The sequence below is a fragment of the Pseudophryne corroboree genome, chromosome 4 (genome assembly GCF_028390025.1).
Source record: "Pseudophryne corroboree isolate aPseCor3 chromosome 4, aPseCor3.hap2, whole genome shotgun sequence".
Taxonomy (NCBI): domain Eukaryota; kingdom Metazoa; phylum Chordata; class Amphibia; order Anura; family Myobatrachidae; genus Pseudophryne; species Pseudophryne corroboree.
The window spans coordinates 291,173,752-291,199,125 of record NC_086447.1 but is presented as its reverse complement, the minus strand read 5'-3'; the positions used below and the strand labels follow the sequence as shown (position 1 = coordinate 291,199,125).

Here is a 25,374-nt window from a genome sequence, read left to right as displayed (position 1 = left end):
TGGTTTAGCTTTTATTCTTATTTCCATTTAAACCATTGGTCAAAGTCGCAGATGAATATTGGAGCATGTGTTGAGTGAAGCCTTGAGATTAGGAGAGTTAATATGACTGAAATGCCTCATTTAAATCCCATAGTATAATACAGCTTGATTTAAATAATGCAATCACAGAGTCACTTTTTTTGTTATGTTTTCATTTTAACCTGTCCTGACATGGTCGGGTTATTTAGGTTGGTCACTTTATCGAATTCAACCAATAAATCATGGTAATATGTCTGTGCTCATCCTACTCAATCAATGTTTGGGGGCCTATTTATCAAGTTTTGCAATTCTGCACCGTTATATAAAGCCTCTTACCATCAATATTCTCCGCATTTTATGATGTTATCTCAATACTCTTGCCGGGACACCGCATCTGATGAGATGCTATCTCAGAGAAGAGGTAAAGGGGCATATTATCACTCTCCACATTTTTAATGATAAATGTGATAAATATTTTTCACAAATATTCAAAATGTGAAAATTCACACGAATGTATTAAAATGCTCCTGCCAGGGCTCTGTCCTGCCAAAGAGCTGGAAGTAGTGTAATAGAGTAACATTATCACACTTCTTCTGGTTTTGGGTTCTATGTGTATGTACGCCTGGCACATGCGTCACTGGGGGCTGATGGAGGCTCCCTCTCTGAAAAAAAAAACCACCAAATTAGTATCCCATATAGTAACACCATCTACAGATGGCATTAGCCTATCAGGGCCAAGCTGGGAAGGTTCGCAGCCCTTATGGAAAACAATGGGGGCTGCACATGCTGCCGGAAATGGAGTACATAGCACATCTGGGGGATACTAAATATTTGTGGTTATCCCCAAAAACAAATGTTTCCAGGGATTATCCCGCCAATATTTAATGATAAAAAGGTCACATTTCATACTTCCAGGACTTCAATACTGTGTATGGGAATCAATCCAGCAGCACACACGCATACATAGCTTGGCGTCAGGGGCGGTATGAGAAGATCGCTCTCTAGCTGCACCTTTTCTATAGAAACAACTAATCTCAAGATGACATCAGTGAACAGAAGCTAAGCTCCATATTACAGTCTCCATAGAGAGCTATAGGGATGGCAGTTGATACTTGTGGTAATTTAACAAACTTTGAAGACATGCTTGTATGCTAAATTGTATTTCTTTTTATTAGAGTAGCAGCAGGGCCTCCAATAGGGCAAGTAGAGAGTCTATATTTTCAACACGGAGTGACCACGTAGCCCTTGCTTGGCCATGTCCCCTCTACCCTTCTAGTACAGGGACCCTGCCAATGTCTTGGCATCCCTCATGAGCACAATACATATGTGTTTCGTAGCCGCCTCATTGCAGATTGTAGCAAGGCTTTTACTTATTCTGGGGACATGTTTTATATATATATATATATATATATATATATATATATATATATATATATATATATAAAAACAAAGTACGATGATGTGTTTTAGCAAATACCTCCACTTCTAGAACACATTTAGCTGCAGCATACCAAATATTTCCATCATCACAAAAGAAAACTACTTGATTATTAGAATCTTACCACACAGTTCTCCCAGTTCTCTTGCAGTCTTTGTCTCCATATCTCTTTATCATTTGTGTGTGTCCTTTCTTGGAATAGATGTACCTCTCCTCTTATTACTAGTTCATCCTCTGGTGGTCCTTTGTTCAAATAAAATGTATGCACATGTTAAAAAGGAAAAACAGCTGCAAACAATGATGCCAATATATTACATGTTTTAGGTCGAGTGGCGGAACATTTTTAGTAAGGTTTTAGCAAATGTTTTTTGCAGATAAGCGTTGTTTTTACTTTACCTTCTTTTACTCTAGGACAACGAAGTTGAGTCCCTTGTACATCATGTTCTTTCAACTTGTGCCAAGTTAGATATTTGAAGGCATCACATGGAAGCTTTAAATGCAGGGAAGAAAGAGAGCTAATTATGTTTTGAAGTGTTTTCATGTGCATTCACAGAACACTTCAAAATGATTAAGCCAAAAAAAGCAACACCTTGAAATCACCAAAGTCAAACAAGGACAATTGAGATTAAATATTTAACTAAAAGTTACCTGTGTTTGATTTCATGAGGAATGAAATCTCCACATCCAACACACTCGCTCCTTATCAGGGAATGGCATTTGTCATTAATACAAATGAAATCATCCTTCATTTTGGTCTTGAAGACTTTTGTGTGCTATTATAACAGATCTCACAATCACTAACGTTACTGTGAGACAAGCCCTGCTGGCGGACAGATGCAGGTCAGGGCAGTTTTGGCAAGTTTGCCATCAGTCACCCCGCTTTATTACCCATCACATGATGCAATATTGGCACAAACTGCATGTATCAATGCTATGTGCAGCAGGATTCATCACACTGGATCTTAATAGATCAATAATGGAGCAGAATGATGCTCATGCACGCGTCTGACCCACACCATAGATAAAGATGCGAGCTTGCTAGGATAAGCTAATTGCCTATAAAGTTTTGTGACAGAATCTACTCAGACTGTTACTATAGGGACTGTGCACTCCAATAGGCTTTATGCTTAGTAGTATTGCAATGGAGGCCACATCTATGATTTACCCACAGCCATATGAATCTTGCACCATAACCGTGGACGACCCCTGCCTTCTCAGGCGCACTGCCGCCAACTTTTCCATCACCAACCCACCCGTTTCTAGCCTCCCACCCTTGAAATGCCACACTACCATCCCACAATGCGATTGCATTGGCTGGGCCATGCACGTGCAGGATGGGACATGTGCATTGGAGCAGGACAGGGTAAATTGCGGTTGCGTCGCAATCATAACCCCCTATAATTGCACAGTAATCTTGTGGAAAAAGCAGTTTCCACATGGTTAGCTCTAAATTAAGCTAAAAAAAAAAGAGGCTATTTAATAATACAATACCTATTGCATATTACCATGTGTTACTTTCAGTATCAGAGAGGGAAAAAAAAACCCATACAATGTATAGGGACGTTCCTGTTGAGCTATTGGTCAAACTGCTTGACTCCAATATCTATGTCATCTTCAGATGGTGCTACAGTAGCTTGCTCTTTCCTACTGGATGAGTCCCTGGATTACAAAGAGGTATCTCTGGGATCCACGTCCTTCTGCTCTCAGAGTTTGCATGCGAAAACTAAGATGGCACATGTGCATTAACACTGCCAGGAAAGAGCCCAGCAGGGTAAACTTTTAATGCAGTGAAAGAACAGCTTTGAGAATCCACTCTTATTGGCAGTTTTGCTGACTTTGGGGAGAAGATCAATAGCCCCGAAACCCATTCTAAAATTGCTATCAATATCTGCCATAAGGAATGTTAGGCTTTGGAACATTTATCTATTTTTAACAAATACTGTAGGTAGAGCCGGCCCTAACCAATATGATGCCCTAGGCAAGATTTTGGCTGGTGCCCCCTAGCACCACCGCTGGTTCTGCCTCTGACCTTGCACCTCTTTCCCAGCACCATTACCCCTCACCCATAGCAGTCCTTGTACCCCCTATATTTTAAATAGGAACAGTTCGCACATTTGACGCACAGCCCAAAAAGGGGCATCTTCTTGCTGGGAAGGGACATGGACAACAATAGTAACCCCAATTCCAATTACGCCACACAGTACTGCAACTTTATTCACATTTGATCATGCGATAGTGTCCATAATTCATATTACATCCCACAGTAGTATCACTTTACCTTATAAACGTTACTCCTCACAGTAGAGCCCCTTATTCACATTACATCTCACTGAATTGCTCCTTATTCACATTACACCACACCTTATTGCTCTTTATTCATATTAGACGACACAGTAGTGCCCTTTCTATTTGCAACGCCACATAGTAGAGCACCTTATACACATAATGCCACACATTAGTAATGCATTTATACACATAATTCCACACAGTAATGCCCCTTACACATATGAGACACATTAATGTCCTTATAAACATAATGTGCCTTACACATTATGACAACCTTTATTAATGCCCTTTTACACATAATGTCCCTTACACATATGCCGCACATTATTAATGCCCTTATACACATAATGACACACATAGTGCCCCCTACACATTTGCTGCACATTATTAGTGCCCCTATACACATAATGACACACATACAGTAGTACCCTGTTACACATATGCCGCACATTATTAATGCCCTTATACACATAATGACACACATAGTGGCCCTTTACACATATGTTGCACATTATTAATGCATTTTTACATGACACACATAATGCTCCTTACACATATTCTGAACACTACTGCACAACCAACCCACTCACATGCACTCACACTTCCATTAACACTGTGACTTCTGCCTCTGCTTGGATACAGATATGTCCTCACAAATCTTGCATCAATGCTAACGTCGGGCACTTTTTTTTATGAAAATGCATCTTATTTGCATTGCTATGTGGCTAGGATGCACAAGCAGCTTCTGCTGATTAAACTGATATGCAGCATGCCAATATACTGTGTGAGATTGTGCCTGTATCTGCATATGAAATGCTACATACAGAATATAGGCATGTTTCATATCATTTTAATCAGCAGAAGCTGATGATGCCCCTAGGCATATCAAATGCCCTAGGCAATTGCCTAGTTTGCCTATGCCTATGGCCGGCTCTGACTGTAGGTCCCTAGCCTCTTTGTGAAAGTCATTTTACAGCAATAACCCCACTTCACCATCTCAACTGGACCCCCTAGGGTGGAATAATGATTTTACCTATACACAATACTACAGTAGCTAACCTTACCAATATATAAAAAAAATGTTTTCTTGTATTTTTTTTGTTCTTTTGACTTATGGTCCCTTTAAAACGGAATTCATTGTGAGAAGCGGTCCACCCTGTATTTTACACCTCTCACCAAGGTTGCTGGTCTATATGCTTATACATCCGGAACTGGTGAGCACACCAATGTGAGAGTACCATAAAGCAGTCATCTCTATGCTGTGGAGTAAACACTGGAGAATGAGTATTAATATATTGCTAAATACAAGGGTAGATATATTCCAGTAAATTTCTGTAAAATAATGATGGGTATATAGGTTTAAATCCTCGTTGTGAGCGGTTCAGTATTTTCTGATATATAGAAGCCTGCTGCGCTGCTCTTATGTATGAGAGTTATACCGCTTTATTAGCTGTCATTTTCTTTGAATAAAAAAAATGAAATGAAATACTTGCATGTAATGTACTAATATAATGTATTATAATATAATATAATGTACATGTAATGTAGTAATGTACTGTGAGATTCACTAAAACTCCATTTGTCAACCTTCCTTTGAGAAATGAGGCCGTGCTTCATTGCTTTATTTACATGTCAACAGATGACCTGTTTTCTGCAAATTAAGTGTCAAAAGGTTTTCTAATGTTTAATCAACACTACAATAAAAATAGTGTTTACTGCATTTAGACAGATTTTTTTAAAGCAATTGAGAATAGCACACAAAGCAGCAGAGCCATTTTAATAAAAAACAAAATACTTATCCTGGTACCATCTGGATGCTAGGCCCCCAATATGACCTCCTATTAACAATCTGCTTCACATGCCTTTCTTTACAAGTATAATACCTTTATAATCTAATACTGTTACTCCTTGTATTACTGCAGAAGAGCATTGGGTACACTAGTACAGTGTCAGACTGGGGCATGATGGGCCCCCTGGGAGAATGCATTGGTAGGGGCCCATACTTAAGAGACTTGGCTGACCATTAGAGATGACATAGCTTGCAGACATGGATACTACAGTGGCTGGGTCCATATAAATATGTTAATGCAACCACTAAATTGGCAGGAGGGCAGATCTTGGTCTAGTTTCTATAGAAAAAAAAACAAGTAGCCATGTTCATCCATGTTCCTGATCTACCAGATAACTGACCCCCTAATAGAGTAACAATGTATAATGTGAATACACTGTCTGGAACCTGACATTATAGGAGAGGTTGGGGGCCACATGTAGTGTGGCCCAACAGGAGTTTCCCCAGTAGCCCTATGGTCATGGCCGGATTAACAATGGGGCGGATGGAGCTGCAGCTCCAAGCCCCCCACTGAAAACAGGCCCACAGAGTTCCCTGCAGTGCATACAGCCAGTGCTGACAGGAACAAAATATACTTCCTGTCATCACACACAGCAGCTCACTCACCACGCTCCAGATGCGACAGACTAAACCTTTCCTTTACTGTATCGATCTGAGGCTAAGCCCCCAGTCCCATCCGAAGCTTCGCCCCATCCAACCCAGGGCTCCGCCCCCACAACCCAAGGTTCCGCCCCCATGCCAATCGAAATTACATGATGCTTATGCTTAACATTCCCGCTGCAGCTTCCCAACAGGGAAATGCCTCATGAAAGAGGGGATGGGGCTGCTGTCTTTTAGGAGGGCTGTCTATTCGGTGAGTCGCAGCCCACAACAGGCCTGAGGTATCCTCTCCTCCTCTGTAAGTGGTGTCTGTGTCAGTAAGTTTTGTGTGTTGCATGTGTATGTGTCAGTAAGTGGTGTATGCTTACCTCCCAACACGACCCTCTCCAGGAGGGACAGAATGCTCTGCTCCTGGACTTCCCTCTTAATTAATGATTGTAATCACCTGTGATGAAACACCTTTCTCATCAAATAACTAGTTCAACACAGGTGATGGCAATCATACATTAAGAAGGAAGTCCAGGAGCAGAGCGTTCTGTCCCTCCTGGAGAGGGTCATGTTGGGAGGTATGAAGTAGTGTCTGTGTCAGTAAGTGGTGTGTGTGTGTGTGTGTGTGTGTGTGTGTGTGTGTGTGTGTGTGTGTGTGTCAGTAAGTGGTATGTGCATCAATAAGTTTTGTATTGTGTGTGTGTCAGTAAGTGGGGTCTGTGTCAGTACGTTTTGTGTGTGTGTGTGTGTGTGTGTGTGTGTGTGTGTGTGTGTATGTCAGTAAGTAGTGTCTGTCAGTGGTACCTGTGTCAGTAAGTTTTGTGTGTGTCAGTGTTTATCAGTAAGTGGTGTCTGTGTCAGTAAGTTTTTTTTGTTGTGTGTGTCAGTAAGTAGTGTCTGTCTATAAGTTGTGTCTGTGTCAGTAAGTATTGTTTTGTATCTGTGTGTGTCAGAGTAAGTAGTGTCTGTGTCAGTAAGTTTATCTGTGTTGTGCGTGTGTGTCAGTAAGTAATGTCTATCAGTAAGTGGTGACTGTGTCAGTAAGTTTGTGTTGTGTGTCAGTTAGTAGTATCTGCCAGTAATTGGTGTCTGAGGCAGTTATTTTATCTGTGTGATGTGTGTCAGCAAGGGGTATCTGTATCAGTAAGTTGTATCTGTGTTAGTAAGTATGTATGTGCCAATAAGTGGTATCTATTAGTAAGTAGTATCTGTCAGTAAGGGGTGTCTCGGTAAGTGTGTCTGTGTCAGTAAGTGGTGTCTCAGTAAGTGGTATGTGTCAGTAAGTTTTATTGTATCTGTGTTAGTAAAGCATGTCTGTCAGTAAGTTTGTATGTTTTAATAAGTGGCATTTGTGCTAGTAAGGGTTGTTTGTGTTAGTAAGTGATATCTGTCAGTAAATGTGTTTGTATCAGTAAGGAGTGTCAGTGTATGTAAGTGTGTGTGTGTGTCAGTAAGTGTATATCAATGTGTTTGTGTCAGTAAGTGCCTGTCTGTTGGTAAGGGGTGTCTATGTCAGTAAGCGTGTCAGTAAGAGGTGTCTGTGTCCATGTCTGTATAGGTAAGTGGTGTCTGTAAGTGGTGTTTGTCAGTAAGCGGTGTCAAGTACCGCCACCATGGGTGAAGGGGACTGACAGACAGGAGTCCTTGGCCTGGATAGAAATGGGGGCTACCTCTGGCTCCTACAGTAGGGGCTGACACTGCACTTAAGCTCTGGCCCGGCAGCGCTTAGAAATGGACCAGTAAACTGACTTTTTTGTGCTCCCAGCCAGCCTGGCAGCCCACCATGTGTAATCTGGATGCCTGAGATGTCCCTGAGCCAGGAGAGTGCTCAGCAGCCAGCATCTTTTCACTGGTGAGGACATTTGTATTATTGTTGCCGCCGAGAGGGGAATGTGTGTTTGTGTGTGTGTGTGTGTGTGTGTGTGTGTGTGTGTGTGTGTTAGGAGGAGGGGGGGTGTCACTGAGAAACAGAGGGGAATGTGAGTGAATGTGTGTGGTGGTCACGGAGAGACAGAGGGATGTGGGGAGGAGGGTCACTGAGAGACAGGGGAATGTGGGAAGAGGGTCACTGAGAGACAGAGGAATGTAGGGGTGTAACTGATAGAGAGAAGAATGTGGGGGCAGTCACTGAGAGACAGAGGGAATGTGGCGAGGGGGGTCACTGAGAGACAGGTCAATGTAGCCATGTCACTGAGGCAGAGGGTAATGTGGGTGGGGCCATAGAGACAGAGGAGAATGTGTGTGTGGGGGGGGATTGTAACTGAGAGACAAAGTGAAATATGGCTATGGGTGAGGTCAGTAGCGGATCTTGCTACGGGCAAGCAGGACTTTTGCCCGGGGCGCCGCCTTTCGGAGGGCGCCGCACCATGGCAAGATCCGCTGCTGCTGTGCCCCCCGCTGATCGCTCTGTCCCGCTGCCGCTGCTCCCCGCTGTGAAGGGAACTAGACGCGTAGCGTCTAGTTTCCCTTCGTGGAGAGGACCTTTGCTGTGCGGTGCGCAATGACGTCATCGCGCACCGCACATCATTTCACTACTGTAGAGGGGGCGTAACTGACCATGCCCCCTGTATGAAGCCACGCCCCCTTTGCCCGCCCGGGGCGCTGGAAGACTTAGAACCGGCCCTGGGTGAGGTTATGTGGGTCGGGGGTTACCTATTTTTTTCAGTCCCAGGCCCCACAGTTTCTGATGGCAGCCCCGTCCCTACCAGTAAGTTGTTTGTGTCACTAAGTTGCATCTTTGTTAGTAAGGGGTGTCTGTTATTAAGTATGTGCCAATAAGTGGTGTCTGTCTCCGTAAGTGCCATCTGTCAGTAAGTGGTGTCTGTGTCAATAAATGTTTGTGTTAGTAAGGTGTTTCTGTGTCAGTGAGGGGTACCTGTGTCCATAAGTGATATCTATTAGTAAGAGGTGTCTGTGTAGGTGTCAATAAGTGGTAAGTATCAGTAAGTCTGTGTCAGTAGGTGGTGTGTGTGTCAATAAGTGTGTCAGTAAGGTGTCTGCAACTGTGCCTGTGTCAGTGTCAGAGATGTCTGTGTCAGTAATTGGTGTCTGTGTCAATAAGTATCTGCATCAGTAACTGCGTCCCATGAGCTCTCAGTTCTCTGTTTGCTTTGTTTAGCCCCTATCTCAGCTCAACTTTCCCTATCTCATCTGTATTGCCCCCATCTTTTCTAATCTTTCCACACCTGCTCTGTTTTGCCCCAACGTTTCTCTCCTTTCCACCTTCTTTGCATGTTGATACAGCTCTCTGTATCATATAGTGGTCACTGTGATGCTCTCTGTATTAAATGCTGGTCACTGAGATGCTCTCGGTATCATATGATGATCACTGATGCTCTGTATTATATGGTGGTCACTGCGATGCTCTCTGTATTAAATGCTGGTCACTGAGATGCTCTCGGCATCATATGGTGTCACTGATGCTCTGTATTTTATGGTGGTCACTGATTCTCTGTATTATATGGTGGTCACAAACTTTTTCTTGTGGTTGAAGGTAGCCCAAGCTTTGACCTCCATCGAGATAGCCACACCCATGGCACAGGCCACACCGCCTATTTAGACCACACCCACACCACACTGGTCACACCCCAGATCACTAATCACACCACTGCCAATAGGCCCTTTGTATATTTCACCTCCAGGCCCATGTGGACCTAAATCTAGCACTGCCTATGGTCCAATTAAACCCTACGTATGGTCTTTGCCCAGGTCCACTAATATCTTAAAGTGGCTCTACAGTACCATACGGTAAGTGTTATTTCTGGGCCAGATTAACAACAGTGCAGTAGGTGCTCCAGACCTCCATATAAATAATAATAATAATAATAATAATAATAATAATAATAATAATAATAATAATAATAATAATTTTATTTACATAGCGCTCTTTCTCCAATAGGACTCAAGGCGCTTAACAGATACATAGCATAATATAGTACAGAAAATAATGAAGTACATTTTCATAAAATACAGAAGCATGAAGATATTAAAAGGGACATTATGGAAATGCTTGAGTAAACAGAAAAGTCTTGAGTCTACTTTTGAAGGATTCTATAGTTGGGGCCTCTCGCACTGTGCGGGGAAGTGAGTTCCATAGAGTCGGAGACGCATGACTAAAAGCTCGACCCCCAGATGAATTACAGTAGATTCTAGGTACTGCTAAAAGTCCTTCATCTACAGATCGCAGTAATCGAGTGGGGCAGTATGGGGCCAGAAGCTGTTTCAAGTACCTTGGCCTTGGTCATGTAATGCTTTGAAACTCAGTAAGCCAATCTTGAAGATGATTCGCCATCTTACAGGCAGTCGGTGAAGGGAGTAGAGGATGGGTGTTATGTGGCTAGAACAGGGCTGGTTGGTTAATAGCCTGGCAGCTGTGTTTTGCACCAGCTGTAAGCGTTGCAATTCTTTTGCTGGTAGACCAAGGTAGAGGGCATTACAGTAGTCTAAACGAGATGATACAAATGCATGTATGACTTTTGGCATATCATCTGAGGGAATTAAGTGCTTGATTCTGGCTATGTTCCTCAGGTGAAAGAATGAGGATTTGATTGTGGCTGATATCTGATGTTTAAGTGTCAAGCCACCATCCAGGACAACGCCAAGATTCCGCACACAATCACTGGTCTGTAATTCTGAATCCCCGAGTGTAAGTCCAGTTGGTTGGCTATGCTGCAGTCTTATCCTTTGATGTTGCGGTCGTATCATAAAGACCTCTGTTTTATCCGGGTTCAGTCGCAGCCAACTGGCGCTCATCCACTCCTGTAGTTCAGCTAGACAGCCATTTAGGGTTGCCATTGGGTTATCAATGCCCGGAGCAAAGGACAAGTACAGTTGTGTATCATCTGCAGAGCAGTGGTAGACCAGGCCATGGTGCCTGATTATTTCGCCCAATGGGAGCATGTATACTGCAAAAAGCATGGGGGATAGTATAGAACCTTGTGGGACACCACATGGCAATGGCACTGGTGGTGATGAGTATAAATCCAGATGATACTCTCTGTGACCTGCCTGTGAGAAATTATTTGAACCAGCTTAGGACTGTGCCATCCAGACCACAGAAATGTATCAGTCGCTCAATCAGAAGCCCATGGTCCACGGTATTAAATGCTGCCGAGAGATCCAGAAGGATTAATATTGAACAGTCACCTCTGTCTTTTGCCATCAGAAGATCATTTAACACACACACCATGGCTGTTTTAGTGCTATGTCTTCTCCTGAATCCTGATTGAAATGGATCATAAATATCATGGGTTGGCAGGCGGGTTTCCAGTTGATTTGCAACGACTTTCTCAATAACCTTTCCTAGGAAAGGAAGGTTTGATACCGGTCTGTAGTTGGTCATGCAGTCGGGATCTAAATTAGGTTTTTTAAGAAGCGGTCTAACAATTGCTTCCTTTAGGGGTCCAGGAAAAATGCCTGTCTGCAAAAAGCATTGAACAATTTTTGTAAAGACAGGACCAATTATATCCATACAACCTATTAGAAGCTTGGTTGAGGCTGGGTCCAGATCACAGGTGGTGGGACGCAAAATCCGAGCAATTTCAGCAGTGTCCTTTACATCCACTGGGTCAAAGCTGGTCCATGAAGGCAGGTAGCTTATATTGGCAGGCTTTGTAGTTTGGCACTCCTTTGATGGCACTGTGGAGATTCCAGCCCGGATGGTGGATATTTTACCTGCAAAGAAGTTTGCAAACTCGTTGCATCTTGCCTGGGAGAGGGTCTCATCAGTCTGCAGGCATGCTGGCTTGCAAAGCATCTCCACTGTGCGGAAAAGTTGAGCTGGCCTATTGTTTGCTGCTGTGATCTCATTTGACAGGAACTGTGCTTTCTTACGAGTGATTGTCGATTGATATTCTTCGTTATGCTTTATTAGTTTTATTTTGTCATCCACTGGGTTAGTCTTCCTCCATCGTCTTTCCAGTCTACGCCCCCTTTTCTTGAGCTCACTAACACTGTTGTCGAACCATGGAGCTTGACGTTGTGGTTTACGAGGTCTTAAACGCACAGGGGCGATAATATCAATTGCAGCCATAACATCCCTATTATAATAATGGACTAGGGAACAGGGATCTTCACAGGCACCCAGTATAGCAGAGAGATCCAGATTTGCTGCAAGAGCCTGGGGAGTCATACCCCTCCTTGGATGATACCTGGTCAACTCCACGGGCAGAGATCTTATTTGAGGGGTTGCAACTGAGAACCAGAGGGAGTAGTGGTCTGACCAGATGACTGGGTTTATTTTTAGGTCAGTGACTTCTAATCCAATCTGAAAGACAAGGTCGAGAGTGTGACCACTTTTATGTGTGGCAGAGGGAATGACCTGTGTGAAGCCCAGACCATTCATTGTGCACAGGAAGTCTTGGCCAAGGCGTGAGAGCTCATCATCCACCCATGCATTGAAATCCCAGAGGATGAGCCATCTTTGATGTTCCAGAACCAGGCCAGTAACAGTGTCTGCAATTTCTTGTAGAAATATCTTTCCATCTCCAGGGAACCGGTAAATGAGAAGTACTCTGAAACCTAATCCTGTCGAACTCCGGGCAGCAATGCACTTGAATGAGCGAGTAGTTTCAATAGGGTGGACCCTAAGTTTAAGTTCTTTTTTGAAGCAGATAGCCACCCCGCCACCCCTGCGGTCCAGTCTTGGGTTGTGGATGACAGAGTAGTTTGTTGGTACTGCAGCCTCCAATATAGGTGCTGCATTTTCATCTAGCCAGGTCTCTGTAATACAGGCTAGATCTGCAGATTCAATAAGGTCAGCAATTGTTGCAGTCTTGTTTCTTATAGATCTGGCATTACAAAGGACTGACCTGATTGGGCATACCAGAGGGCCTTCAGTTTTCTTTATGTTAAGTGCAGGAGCTCTGAGTATGGGGATCACAAAGTGAGAGTTGACAGTTCTGTCCTTCCAAACACAGGACCGTCTTTTGGGTATCACTTCTATTTGATTGTTCTTTAAGTATGGGGGTGAGCAGGTGGGCAAAGGACTTAGATGGTTACCGGGGGAAATACATTTCCAGCCTGCTCGATTCCCACAAATGCGCCTGTGTTTTCTTTTTAAAATACCAAGGGATTGGAGAATAGAAGCCTGTGATGGTGTGATAGGAACTGCAGAACGTGGTGGGCGGAGTGAAAGAATGAAGCTGGAGCAATACGTATACATTTGGTCATCAATGACAGATTACTATAAGTTTGAGCTGCATATGATGATGAGAGAGGGAGAGAAAGCAGTGGGGGGGGGAGGATTGGGGGGGGTTCTTTTTTCCTTTTTGTGTTTTGTTTTCCCCCAATTCGGTATGTGATCCAAAATTATAATGGGATTATGAACAATGTTATTGCTATAACCTGTTGGGTATATTTGAAGCAAGTAATAAATAAAATAACTGCTGATTTAGTCAATTATCCTAGGATAGGATAGGCCCATCATAGGCCCATCATCATGATAGCACAGTCGGCCGTAAATCATAACTAATAAAATTGTATTTCTATTTGCCTCACATAATGTTGCAATTTTTATATTTTATCATATTTAGGGAAACATTGTAGGGGCTGATAGTGTAGGGGATGTACATGCTTATATGGCATTAACCACAGATCCTTCTCACAACAGGCCCTGCTTATTTGAATACAAAACCAAGAGCCCTGTAGTGCAAAATCATCTATACATGAGTATACTCAGATACACTCTCCCATTTATCATATATAAATCCATGGCATTAATTAAAATAGCAGCGAGGGGGGCAAGGTGCCGTTGTAGCCCCAGACTTGTAGACTTTTGTTCATAGGGCCTAATTCAGACCTGATCGCTCCTCTGTGAATTTGCAGAGGTCTGCGATCAGATAGTCACTGCCCAGACAGAGTGAATACCCGCCCCGTGCAAGTCTGCGTAAGCCTTACGAAAATCCCTGCGGACGCCGGTCAGCTGAAAATCCATTCGCAACTCACTCACCATCTAATGATTTTTCCAGTCTGTGCGTAGCTCAGGACCTACTCTTACGGTACGATAGAAATAGACTGATCAGGGCCGGAGCTGACGTCACACGCGCTCCCTGAAAAAGCTTGGCGACGCCTGCATTTTTACTGACATTCCCAGAAACCAGCCAATTACCACCCATAAATGCCAGCTTCCTGTCAATCAACTTGCGTATGCCTAGCGATGAAAAAAGACCCTGGATTTTTATGCAGTTTGGCCTCGTGCGTGCGCACTACGATCTGTACGCATGCGCAGTCGATCAATAATCAGCCGCATTGTGAATTCGCACAACAGCGATCAGGTCTGAATTGGGCCCATAGCTGGTGGAAATGCAGCATATAATTGCACTTACATGCACCGTGAGGGGACTAATGGCTAATTGAATTGGCCCCAAGTCTACAGAGCAGTGGTATGTGGGGAACTCTGCAGCCAAAGACCTTCATTTGAACTGTGATGTGAAATACATGCTTCGGCCCTTATATGTAAGGACCCACTTCACCTCCGTATCGCGGTGAAGCAGTTCCACATACAGTAATGCTAGCATGTAAACGCCAGCAGGGAAGGGGGATGCTGTGGCTGCAGAGGGGGATAGTTATCACTTTCCGAAAAAACTGTCTTCTCAAAAAGACCAGTTTTTTGGAAGTGATAATTTTAGGGGCATGATGAATCATGAAAAAATTGTGAGAGAATTCAATGAGAATTGAAAACTAAAAATTCTTATTGTACATTTTTTTTATTATAAATATTTTCCCTAGTAATTTGCCAAAGGTACTTGGACCTTAGTGCAATCTGCCAGAAACCAGAAACTCTGCCCCTGTCTGGTTCCTTCCGCAGGACATCAGGGCTTTGTGCGCCTGCATGAAAACCATAGTTTCTGCAGAGGCACTAGTACTGCTGGGTCAGACTCGGCAATACTAACTTTTACAAAGTAGTAGTGAAAAGATTTGTGGAAACTCACGACGGGATAGAATGTTACTTATCGGGGGCCACCTGCCATATGGCTGGTGCAAGTGTTGATGGTGGACGCAATGGTGCACTAGTGGTGAACTGTCTAGAACCAACGGCAGCGCTACTGCATGCAGGGGCACATAAAATGCCTCTTAGGGCTTGAAGCAAACAACAGTGCACAAGGGGCAAAGGCAGATTTCCCGCAATGCAGTACAAGCCGCCTAGGGCCCGCCAGACACTGGGGGGGCCCACATGCCACCAGCCTTTTTTTTTTTTACTTCATAAACTGTAGGGAGAACAGTCTAGTCTAGTCTCTGAGATCATGCGGTTCGCCCGATTTTGGGAGAGCCGGATTAGGGAAGGGCCGGGTGGTGGTATGTGATACAGAGCAGCAGCTCTCTGAGGAATAGATGTAGTATTATGGCTTGTTATTTGGGGAGAAGTGGTGTCAGCGAACATTATGTGCACTGATACCGCTTCTCCCCATGTAAGAAGGAGGAGATGTGCTCTACATGACAGGGGTGCTATGAACCCGTCATTATCGGCACACCGATGTGCCAGGCAATGTATGAACGGTCAGTGGCACTGACCGGTCTGACAACTGCAGCTATCAATTTCGGCGCACATCACTGTCCCTGGCTGTCGGCTCTGACAGTCGGGGACTGTGCATACACAAAACAATAAACAAGAAAAAATTAATAGAGGCGCTCACATATCCATATGTACTGTACCTCAGACGATAGTAGCCAAGGAGTCCAGTTTATGAGTTAAAATTTACTTTATTAAAACCAAGCAAATGCTTGTATTTTGCTATATATTTTATACTGTTTATATAAAAAAAAAACATTTTTGTGTAAATGTGTAACAGTTACATAATAAATATTCAACACTCAATTTGATACTTGGTAATATATCACGAAACGCGTCAGGACTCCGCCCATAACACAGCTAACAAGTTCAGGTGGACTCTTTAGATTTCAGCTACGCTGTGCTAACATCACCGCACAAGCCGCTTTCAAGCACCGCACGGGAGACGGTAGGCAAGTTCCCCCTCCAGCTTGCACATCCGATTGTGAGGACTCTGCCCATATTGCTGCTTACAAGTTTGGGTGAACATTCCGGGCACCGGCTGCGCTGTGCAGGTATCACCGCACAGGTCGCTCTAGGCACTGCACGGGGGATGGAGAGCTAGCTCCCCTCCAGCTTGCACACCGGACCACAATTTACCCATCCACCACGGGACCCGACATATATCAATATACCCAGCGGCTTCAACATCCCGATTACAAACGCTGCCCTAACATCGCCTATACTAACAGCGCTGATTTCTTGGGCTGACAACCTGCATGATACAGCTGTGCACACCTGTGGAGGGGGGAGATTTATATACAGCTCACTGCGGTCCCCTTAACACCTATCAATGCGGGAGATAATGAGAGCATGGGGTTTTAGCAGTGTCTTGTGTAAGATATGGTCGTATTTTGGATATGTTTTTTAGGGGTGGTCTTCAGTATGCCGACTGACGGGATCCCGGCGCACAGTATACCGGTGCCGGAATCCCGACAGCCGGCATACAGACACTTATTCTCCCTCGTGGGGGTCCAGGACCCCCCTGGAGGAAGAATAAAATAGCGTGGCGTGCGTAGCGCGCCACCGTGCCCGCAGCAAGCCCGCAAGGGGCTCATTTGCGCTCGCCACACTGTCGGTAAGGCGGCGGTCGGGCTCCCGGCGCCGGTATGCTGGTCGCCAGGAGCCCGACCGCCGGCATACCATACTGAACCCGTTTTTTAGATTCATGTAACATGATCTTGAGACAGATTGAATGTGGGAAACAAAGGACAGATCAGAGTCAAGGTGACACCTAGGCAGCGAGCTTATGGGGTAGGGTAGATAGTCGAGTTTTCAACAGTGATAGAGATATCAGGTTGGTACCTACTATTGGCCGGTGAAATATAATTAACTCTGTCTTTGAAATATTAAGTTTGAGGTGGCGAGATGTCATCCAGGATGGAATGGCAGAAAGGCATTCAGTGACACGGCCCAGTACAGATAGGGACAAGTCAGGGGAGGATAGGTAGATTTGAGTATCATCTGTGTACAGATGATACTGAAATCCAAAAGAGCTGATTAGTTTACCAAGAGATGAGGTACAGATAGAGAAAAGCAGAGGACCCAAGACTGAGCCTTGTGGTACTCCAACTGATAGAGGTAGCAAAGAGAAGTGAACACTGAAGGAGCGATTAGATAGGTAGGATAGGAACCAAGTAAGGGCTGTGTCTTTAAGACCTAGGGATTGTAGTGTTTGTATGAGAAGAGAGTGGTCAACAGTGTCAAATGCAGCAGATAGATCTAGAAGAATAAGTAAGGAGTAATGGCCTTTAGACTTCGTAGTGACCAAATCATTAACCACTTTAGTCAGTGCTGTCTCTGTGGAGTGTTGGGAACGGAAGCCTGACTGAAGTGGGTCCAATAAAGTGTGTGAGTTAAGAAAGTGTGTTGTGAGTCGAGTGTAAGCAAGTCTCTCAAGTAGCTTAGAGAGACAAGGGAGCTGAGAGATAGGGCGGTAGTTTGAGAGAGCGTTAGGGTCAGAAATTTGTTTTTTTGAAATGGGAGTAATCACTGCATGCTTGAAGAGTGAAGAAAAAATACCAGTAGAGAGAGAGAGATATTACAGATCTTAGTTAAGGTTGGGATGAGCACCAGAGACAGAGCTTTACTTATTTGTGAGGGTAAAGGATCAAGAGGAGAGGTAGTAGAGAAGCAGGATGAGAAGAGTGATGATACTTCATCTTCATTTGTGGGATCAAATGAAGAGAGAGTGCCAGAGGGTTCAGGTAAAGAACGGAGCAGGTCACTGGCTGCCGAAGAGCATACCATTTCATCTTGGATCTTATCAATCTTCTCCTTGAAGTAGGAAACAAGATCCTGTGCCTTGATAGTGGCTGGTGGGGTAGGTAAGGGAGGATTCAGAAGTAATTTAAATGTATTAAAGAGTCATTTGGGGTTAGAGGCTTGAACAGAGATAAGAGTTTGGAAATATGTTTGTTTTGCAGTGTCCAGGGCATTTCTATAAGAGTGGTAGACAGTCTTTTATGTGAGGAAGTCACTTGAAATACGAGATTTACGCCACTGACGTTCAAGTTTTCGTGTGAGTTTTTGTAGTTGTCTTGTTAATTTGGAGTGCCGTGGTTGACATCTAGGCCTACGTGGAGTGTCATGGGTAGCTGGAGCCACTTCATCAAGGGCTAGTTCTAGAGTCTCATTCAGGTGTGATACAGACATCTCAGGAGAGGTGAATGCAGAAATAGGTGAAAGCAGTTGTTGGAGTGAAGTGGAAAGTTTTTGAAGATTAATTGTGTTAATATTTCTGCGGGTTTGAGGAGGATTGGAAGACTTCAGCAACACAGGGTTTGAATTAACGGAGGAGAGCATGCAGGTGATAAGGTTGTGATCTAAGAGGGGGAAAGGGTGTTAGTGAGTTCAGAGACGGAGCACAGTCTGGTGAACATTAGATCAAGGCAGTGGACCTCCTGATGAGTAGAGGAGTCAGTCCATTGGGAGAGGCCAAGATAGGAGGTTAGAGAGAGTAGTTTGGAGGCGTGAGCAGCAGATTTTGGACAATCAATAGCAATATTGAAATAACCCATGACAATGGTGGAGATGTCAGAGGATAGGAAGTGAGGGAGCCAGGCAGAAAAATCTTCCAGAAATTGTTTGGGATGCCCAGTTGGGTGGTAGATAGCTGCAATACGCAGAGAGAAAGGAGAGTAAACCCTAATGGAATGTACTTCAAATTATGTAAATGTGAGTGATGGAATCTGTGGTAGAACAGTGTATGTGAAAGATTGGGAAAGTAAAAGTCCAACTCCTCCTCCTTTATGTTTACCAGGCCTGGAGGTGTGTGAAGACTACCATGTGCCAGTGCTGCAGGGGAGGCTGTGTCAGATTGTGTGAGCCAGGTTTCTGTTATAGCCAGCAGATTGATGTTGTTAGATATGAAGAGGTCATGCATGAATGTTAATTTGTTACAAACAGAGCGTGCATTCCATAAGACACATTTTAGTGATCTGGAGGGTGAATGAAGACATGTGATGTTTATGAGGTTAGCTGGATTACTATGTTGCTGGGAATCAGGTGAATGTGAGCGATGCAAGTGGCTGGGTCCTGGATTTGGTGAAATGTCACCAGCTCTCAGAAGCAGACGAGAGAGATAAATGTGGGTGTCAGAGGTTGCAGGTTACAATATGCATGTCTACACGTGTGACCCTGACTGTATGTACAGTATGCATGTGACTCCATGTCCCCCTACCCCCACCAGCAGTGTGTATGTCTCAAGGGGCGGGATGCATTAATCATTGCGACTCACCGCATACATATCAGTGTTTACTAATGCCATATGCATGCATAAAATCACAAAGGAAAGCTCTTGCTGTAAGACTGTCCTTTGTGATGATTGGACTTCTGGGTTTAGGACCCGGAATCCAATCTGTGCATGCGTTGAGTGACACACGCTCTGCGGAGGGTGCTGGGAGGGATCCGATTGTGACCCTCTCAGAGGGGCAGAACGATAGCAGCCCATATCTAGGTAGACTAGAGGAATGGTAAAGAGTGTGGCAATTGCTCATTGTAAGGGCTTGTATTTTAAATTGCTGCTTGGATTTGTAAGTGTATGTGAGTTGGTAACAGCAAAAGGTGAGTTAGAATGCAGAAAAAGGTGAGTTTTATAATACACAATCAGGAACACACATATTTGCAGTACCATTAAACTTCTGGTGAGGCTGCAAGGGGCTGACCTTGTGAGTGAGTGAGGGGGTCTCTTACTTGGAGTAGCAGAGGGGCTGTGATTGTGCGTGGGTGAGGGGCATTTTTTTTTTTTTTTTTAGCAGGAGCTGTAAGCCGAGTGAAAAGGAGGCGCAGTGAGCTGGAACAACTGCAACTGCAAAGTGGAGTATCGGTGCCACAGGAGAGAGTACTACGGCTGCATAAAAGTGAAGGACCAAGAACCGCACAAAGATAGATAAGTATAAGCCAGCTTAATTATTGTATAAGTGAAATTGTTTGTCTTCTACTTTTTCTTTTTGCTTCTTTTTCTTTGAGAGTAACAGGGAGTTAGACCTTACAAACAATATGGGAGGGGCTGTGATTGGGGACCTCACTAAGTGCATGTCGTGCAAGATGTATGCACACCTGGAGCTACCGGCCCAGTGTGATTACATCTGCACGAGGTGTATGCGAATGGTTGCCCTGGAAGCCCAGGTAACTGATCTAGAGCAAACCGTTACGCGACTGAGGGAGATTCACAATCTCGAGCGAAGTTTAGACAGAACGGTGGAGGAGTTGTGGGAGGGGTCACTGGTAGAAGAGGATGATGATCAGGTAGCCAGCTGGGTCACAGTTAGAAGGAAGAAAAAGAGGGAGAGGCTCGACATCTCTGAACTATCAAACCCGAACAAATTTGCCCGATTGGACGAGGAATCGGAGGATGATAGTGAAGAAATGACGGTGCCGGGGGGTAGACTGCTCCCTCTAGCATCCAGTGGAGCGGTCCCTCTGGCGCAATTGGGATAAAAGATAGTGAGGTACCTAGTTAGATGGTGGTGGTAGGGGATTCTATCATCAGGAAGGCAGATAGGGCAATCTGCTACCGGGACTGTGATCGCCGTACAATCTGTTGTCTCCTGGGTGCTCGGGTACGGCACATCGCGGACCGGGTAGATAGATTGTTGGGAGGGGCTGGGAAAGACCCGGCGGTCTTGGTGCACGTTGGCACCAATGACAAAGTTAGCGGAAGGTGGGATGTCCTTAAGAAAGACTATAGGGACTTAGGAAAGAAACTTAAGGCAAGGACATCTAAGGTAATATTCTCCGAAATATTACCCATGCCATGCGCTAGTCCAGGGAGGCAGAGGGAGATTAGGGAGGTAAATGTGTGGCTTAGGGATTGGTGCAGGAAAGAGGGGTTTGTGTTCCTGGAACACTGGGTGGACTTCTCAGTCAGGCGCCATCTCTTTTGTCGTGACGGATTGCACCTGACTGAGGAGGGGGCAGCGGTGCTGGGGGGAAGGATGGTTAGAAGGTTGGAGGAGATTTTAAACTAGGAGCCTGGGGGGAGGGTTTAGCTAGAAACTACGGGTCATGCAGTGAGAATAGTGGGGATGGCGGTAGTAAACGAAATGGGGGAGAAGTTGGGGGAGGGTAAGAGCAGGCGGTAAGGTTACTAACATGGGTACTAAAAGAGATTTTACCAAAGCACTAACCAATGACGATTACAGGTCATCATTGCTACATAAGGTGAAATATGTCCCTAACACAAGGGAAAATACTTATCTTAGTTGTATGTATGTAAACGCTAGAAGCATTACTGGTAAAAGGGGCGAACTAGAAATACTTGCAGCAAGCAAACAGTATGATATTATAGGCATTACTGAAACTTGGTGGGACGAATCTCATGATTGGACAGTCAATCTAGAGGGCTATACACTGTTTAGGAGAGACAGACTAAATAAAAAGGGTGGAGAGGTGTGTCTTTACGTAAAGCCGTTTTTAAAACCTGATATACTGGAAGATATTCAGGAGGGGACTGTAGACACTGTCGAGACATTATGGGTAGAAATTGCATGCGGGGGAAAAAGGAATAAAAAAGTTAGTATTGGGTGTATGCTATAGGCTGCCTGGTATCAACGTATCTGATGAGGAATTGTTACTAAAGCAAATTGAAAGAGCAGCAGGAGTAGGAGGCATAGGGGGACATTTACTAAGCAGTGATAAGAGCGGAGAAGTGAGCCATTGGAGAAGTGGCCCCATCAACCAATCAGCAGCTCTGTATCATTTTATAGTATGCAAATGATAGATGTTACTTCAGTGCTGATTGGTTGCCATGGGCAACTTCTCCACTGGCTCACTTCTCTGCTCTTATCACTGCTTAGTAAATGTCCCCCATAGTAGTGATGGGAGATTTTAACTATCCAGAGATAAACTGGAAAAACGATTCATGTGATACTGCTAGGGGCAATATGTTTTTAAACACACTTAATGATAACTACTTAGTTCAACTAATTGAGGAACCAACTAGGTACAATGCAATCTTAGACCAGGTATTAACAAACAATTGGGATTTGGTATCAGGTATTATAGTAGGGGAAACCATAGGAAACAGCGACCACAATATGGTCACATTCAATATCAGTTTTCATAAACAGCCCTATACTGGCTTAACTAGGACTCTAAACTTTAGCAAAGCGAATTTTGAAAAGATGAGGGTATTTTTCAGGGATATTGAATGGGAAGGTTTGTTTTTAGGAAAAAATACTACGGATAAATGGGAGTTACTAAAATTCCTGCTAGCTAAAAATACACTCAAATTTATTCCTACGAGCAGTAAAAAAAGAATAAAAATCATAAACCGATGTGGCTTAACAAAAAGATAAAGGAACTTATGGGCAAGAAAAGGAAAGCATTTAAAAAATACAAATCTGACGGGAAAGCAGAGTTATTTCAGCACTATAAAGAATGTAACAAAATATGCAAAAAGGAAATAAGAGCGGCTGAAGTAGAAACTGAAAAACGAGTAGCAAAGGAAAGCAAAGCGAATCCCCAAAAATTATTTAAATACATTAATGGCAAGAGATTAAAGAAGGACAGTATAGGCCCTTTAAAAGACAAGTTGGGAGTCTTAAGCAAAAATGATAATGACATAGCGGACACACTAAATGAGTTTTTTTCAACAGTATTTACTAGAGAGGACCCAATTCAGGGACTAACACATAATCTCAATAATGAGAATATCCCACTGATAGGTACTTATTTAAGCGAGGAAGTAGTCTGTGACCAATTAAAACATTTAAAGATTAATAAGTCACCAGGTCCCGATGGTATTCACCCAAGGGTTCTAATGGAGATTCACTCTGAACTTGCAAAACCGCTATTTTTGATCTTTAAGGATTCAGTAATATCAGGTATGGTTCCCAAAGACTGGCGTATAGCGGAAGTAGTGCCTATATTCAAAAAGGGAAGTAAAGCTGAACCAGGTAATTATAGACCAGTTAGTCTTACATCTATAGTGGGGAAAGTACTGGAAGGTATTCTAAGAGATAGTATTCAGAAGTTCCTTGAAGTCAATAAGGTAATTAAAAGGAATCAACATGGGGTTATGAAGGATAGATCCTGTCAAACCAACTTACTTGGCTTTTATGAAACAGTAAGCGCAAACTTAGATCAGGGTAAAGAGGTGGATGTAATCTTTTTAGATTTTGCCAAAGCATTCGACACTGTACCACACATGAGACTTATCTACAAGCTACAAGAATCAGGGCTAGGAAGCACAATATGCACTTGGGTCAAAAACTGGTTAGATAATAGGGATCAGCGCGTTGTGGTTAATGGATCTTTTTCAACTTGGACTGAAGTGCTAAGTGGTGTGCCGCAAGGCTCAGTATTAGGACCGCTATTGTTCAATATTTTCATTAACGACCTAACAGAAGGTCTAGAGAGCATGGTGTAAATTTTTGCAGATGATACCAAATTGTGTAAAGTTATAAATGCGGAGGGAGATGCTGAGTCGCTTCAGAACGACTTAGTTAAATTAGAATCTTGGGCAGCGAAATGGAGAATGCGCTTCAATACAGACAAGTGTAAGGTAATGCACTGTGGTAACAAGAACAAAAATAACACCTACCTACTAAATGGGGTAAAATTAGGGGGTTCTGTACTGGAAAAGGACTTAGGTGTCCTCATAGATAGCAAACTAAGCAGTAGTACCCAAAGTAGGACTGCAGCAAAGAAGGCTAATAAGATATTAGCATGCATAAAACGGGCAATTGATGCTAGGGACGAGAGTATTATACTCCCGTTATATAAATCACTTGTGAGGCCACACTTTGAATACTGTGTAAAATTCTGGGCACCTTACTACAAAAAGGATATCCTGGAGCTAGAAAAGGTTCAAAGGCGGGTAACCAAACTAATTAAGGGTATGGAGATGCTGGAATACGAGGAAAGGCTTGCAAGACTAGGCATGTTTACACTGGAAAAGAGGAGATTAAGAGGGGACATGATCAACATTTACAAATATATAAGGGGACATTATACAGATCTTGCGCAGGACCTGTTTTTGGTTAGATCAACACAGAGAACTCGTGGACACTCGCTCAGGTTAGAGGAGATTCCGCACAATACGGTGTAAAGGCTTTTTTACGGTAAGGACGATACGTGTTTGGAATTCCCTGCCTGAGGGAGATGTAATGGCCGACTCAGTCAACACCTTTAAGAATGGGTTAGAAAAATTCCTAATGGATAAAGATCTCCAGGGTTACGGGGCATAGTCACGCAATATGGTTATTATAAAAAAGAGGGGTAAAACGTAACGGCAGTCATCAACTTCAGTCAAAATTTTCTACAAAATAATCGTGCATAGAAGACCACAAATAGGTTGAACTCGATGGACAATTGTCTTTTTTCAACCTTAGATACTATGTTACTATGTTACTATGTTACAGTTTAATACCAAAAAATGCAAAATCATGCACTTGGATCTCAAAAATCCAAAGGCTAAATATAGTATTAATGGCACTATACTGGAAACTACTGAGGAGGAAAGGGATCTAGGAATCACTATTTCAGGTGACTTAAAGGCAGGTAAGCAATTCAACAAAGCAATGAGGAAGGCAAGTCAGATTCTTGGCTGCATTGGGAGAGGAATCAGCAGCAGAAAGAAAGAAGTAATAATGCCACTGTATAGGTCATTGGTACGGCCTCATCTAGAATACTGTGTTCAAGGCCATATCTTCAAAAGGATATTAATACATTAGAGACTGTACAAAGAAGAGCAACTAAAATGGTGCATGGCCTACATCACAATACATACCCAGAAAGACTAAAAAATCTCAATATGTATAGTTTGGAGCAGAGAAGGGAAAAGGGTGGACATGATAGAAACATTCAAATATATCAAGGGTTTTAACAAAGTCTAGGAAGGAAACATTCTCCAAATGAAGAGAAGCAATAGGACACGAGGACATGCATTGAGACTGGAGGGGGGGAGGTCCAGGGGAAATCTTAGGAAAAATTACTTCACAGAAAGGATAGTGGACAAGTGGAATAGCCTCCCATCAGAGGTGGTAGAGGCTAAGACAGTAGAGCAATTTAAACATGCATGGGATAGACATAAGGATATCCTTACAAAGAACTAAGGATCAAATAAGTTTTGAGATAAAAATATGGTTAAAATAAGGGCAGACTAGATGGGCCAAGTGGTTCTTATCTGCTGTCAAATTCTAA

At 43.5% G+C, this 25,374-nt stretch overlaps 1 protein-coding gene across 2 annotated transcripts in view; it reads right to left on the bottom strand.

Moving 5' to 3' along the window:
* Window positions 1-25,374, bottom strand: part of LOC134911354 (dynein axonemal assembly factor 11-like) — a 101,477-nt gene that overhangs the window by 35,864 nt on the left and 40,239 nt on the right. For both annotated transcript variants that reach the window (XM_063919597.1, XM_063919598.1), the window contains exons 3-4: window positions 1,853-1,946; window positions 1,581-1,699 (exon numbers count right to left, since the gene is read on the bottom strand). In XM_063919597.1, coding sequence (XP_063775667.1) covers window positions 1,581-1,699; window positions 1,853-1,946 — 213 coding nt within the window. The remainder of the gene's footprint in view (window positions 1-1,580; window positions 1,700-1,852; window positions 1,947-25,374) is intronic.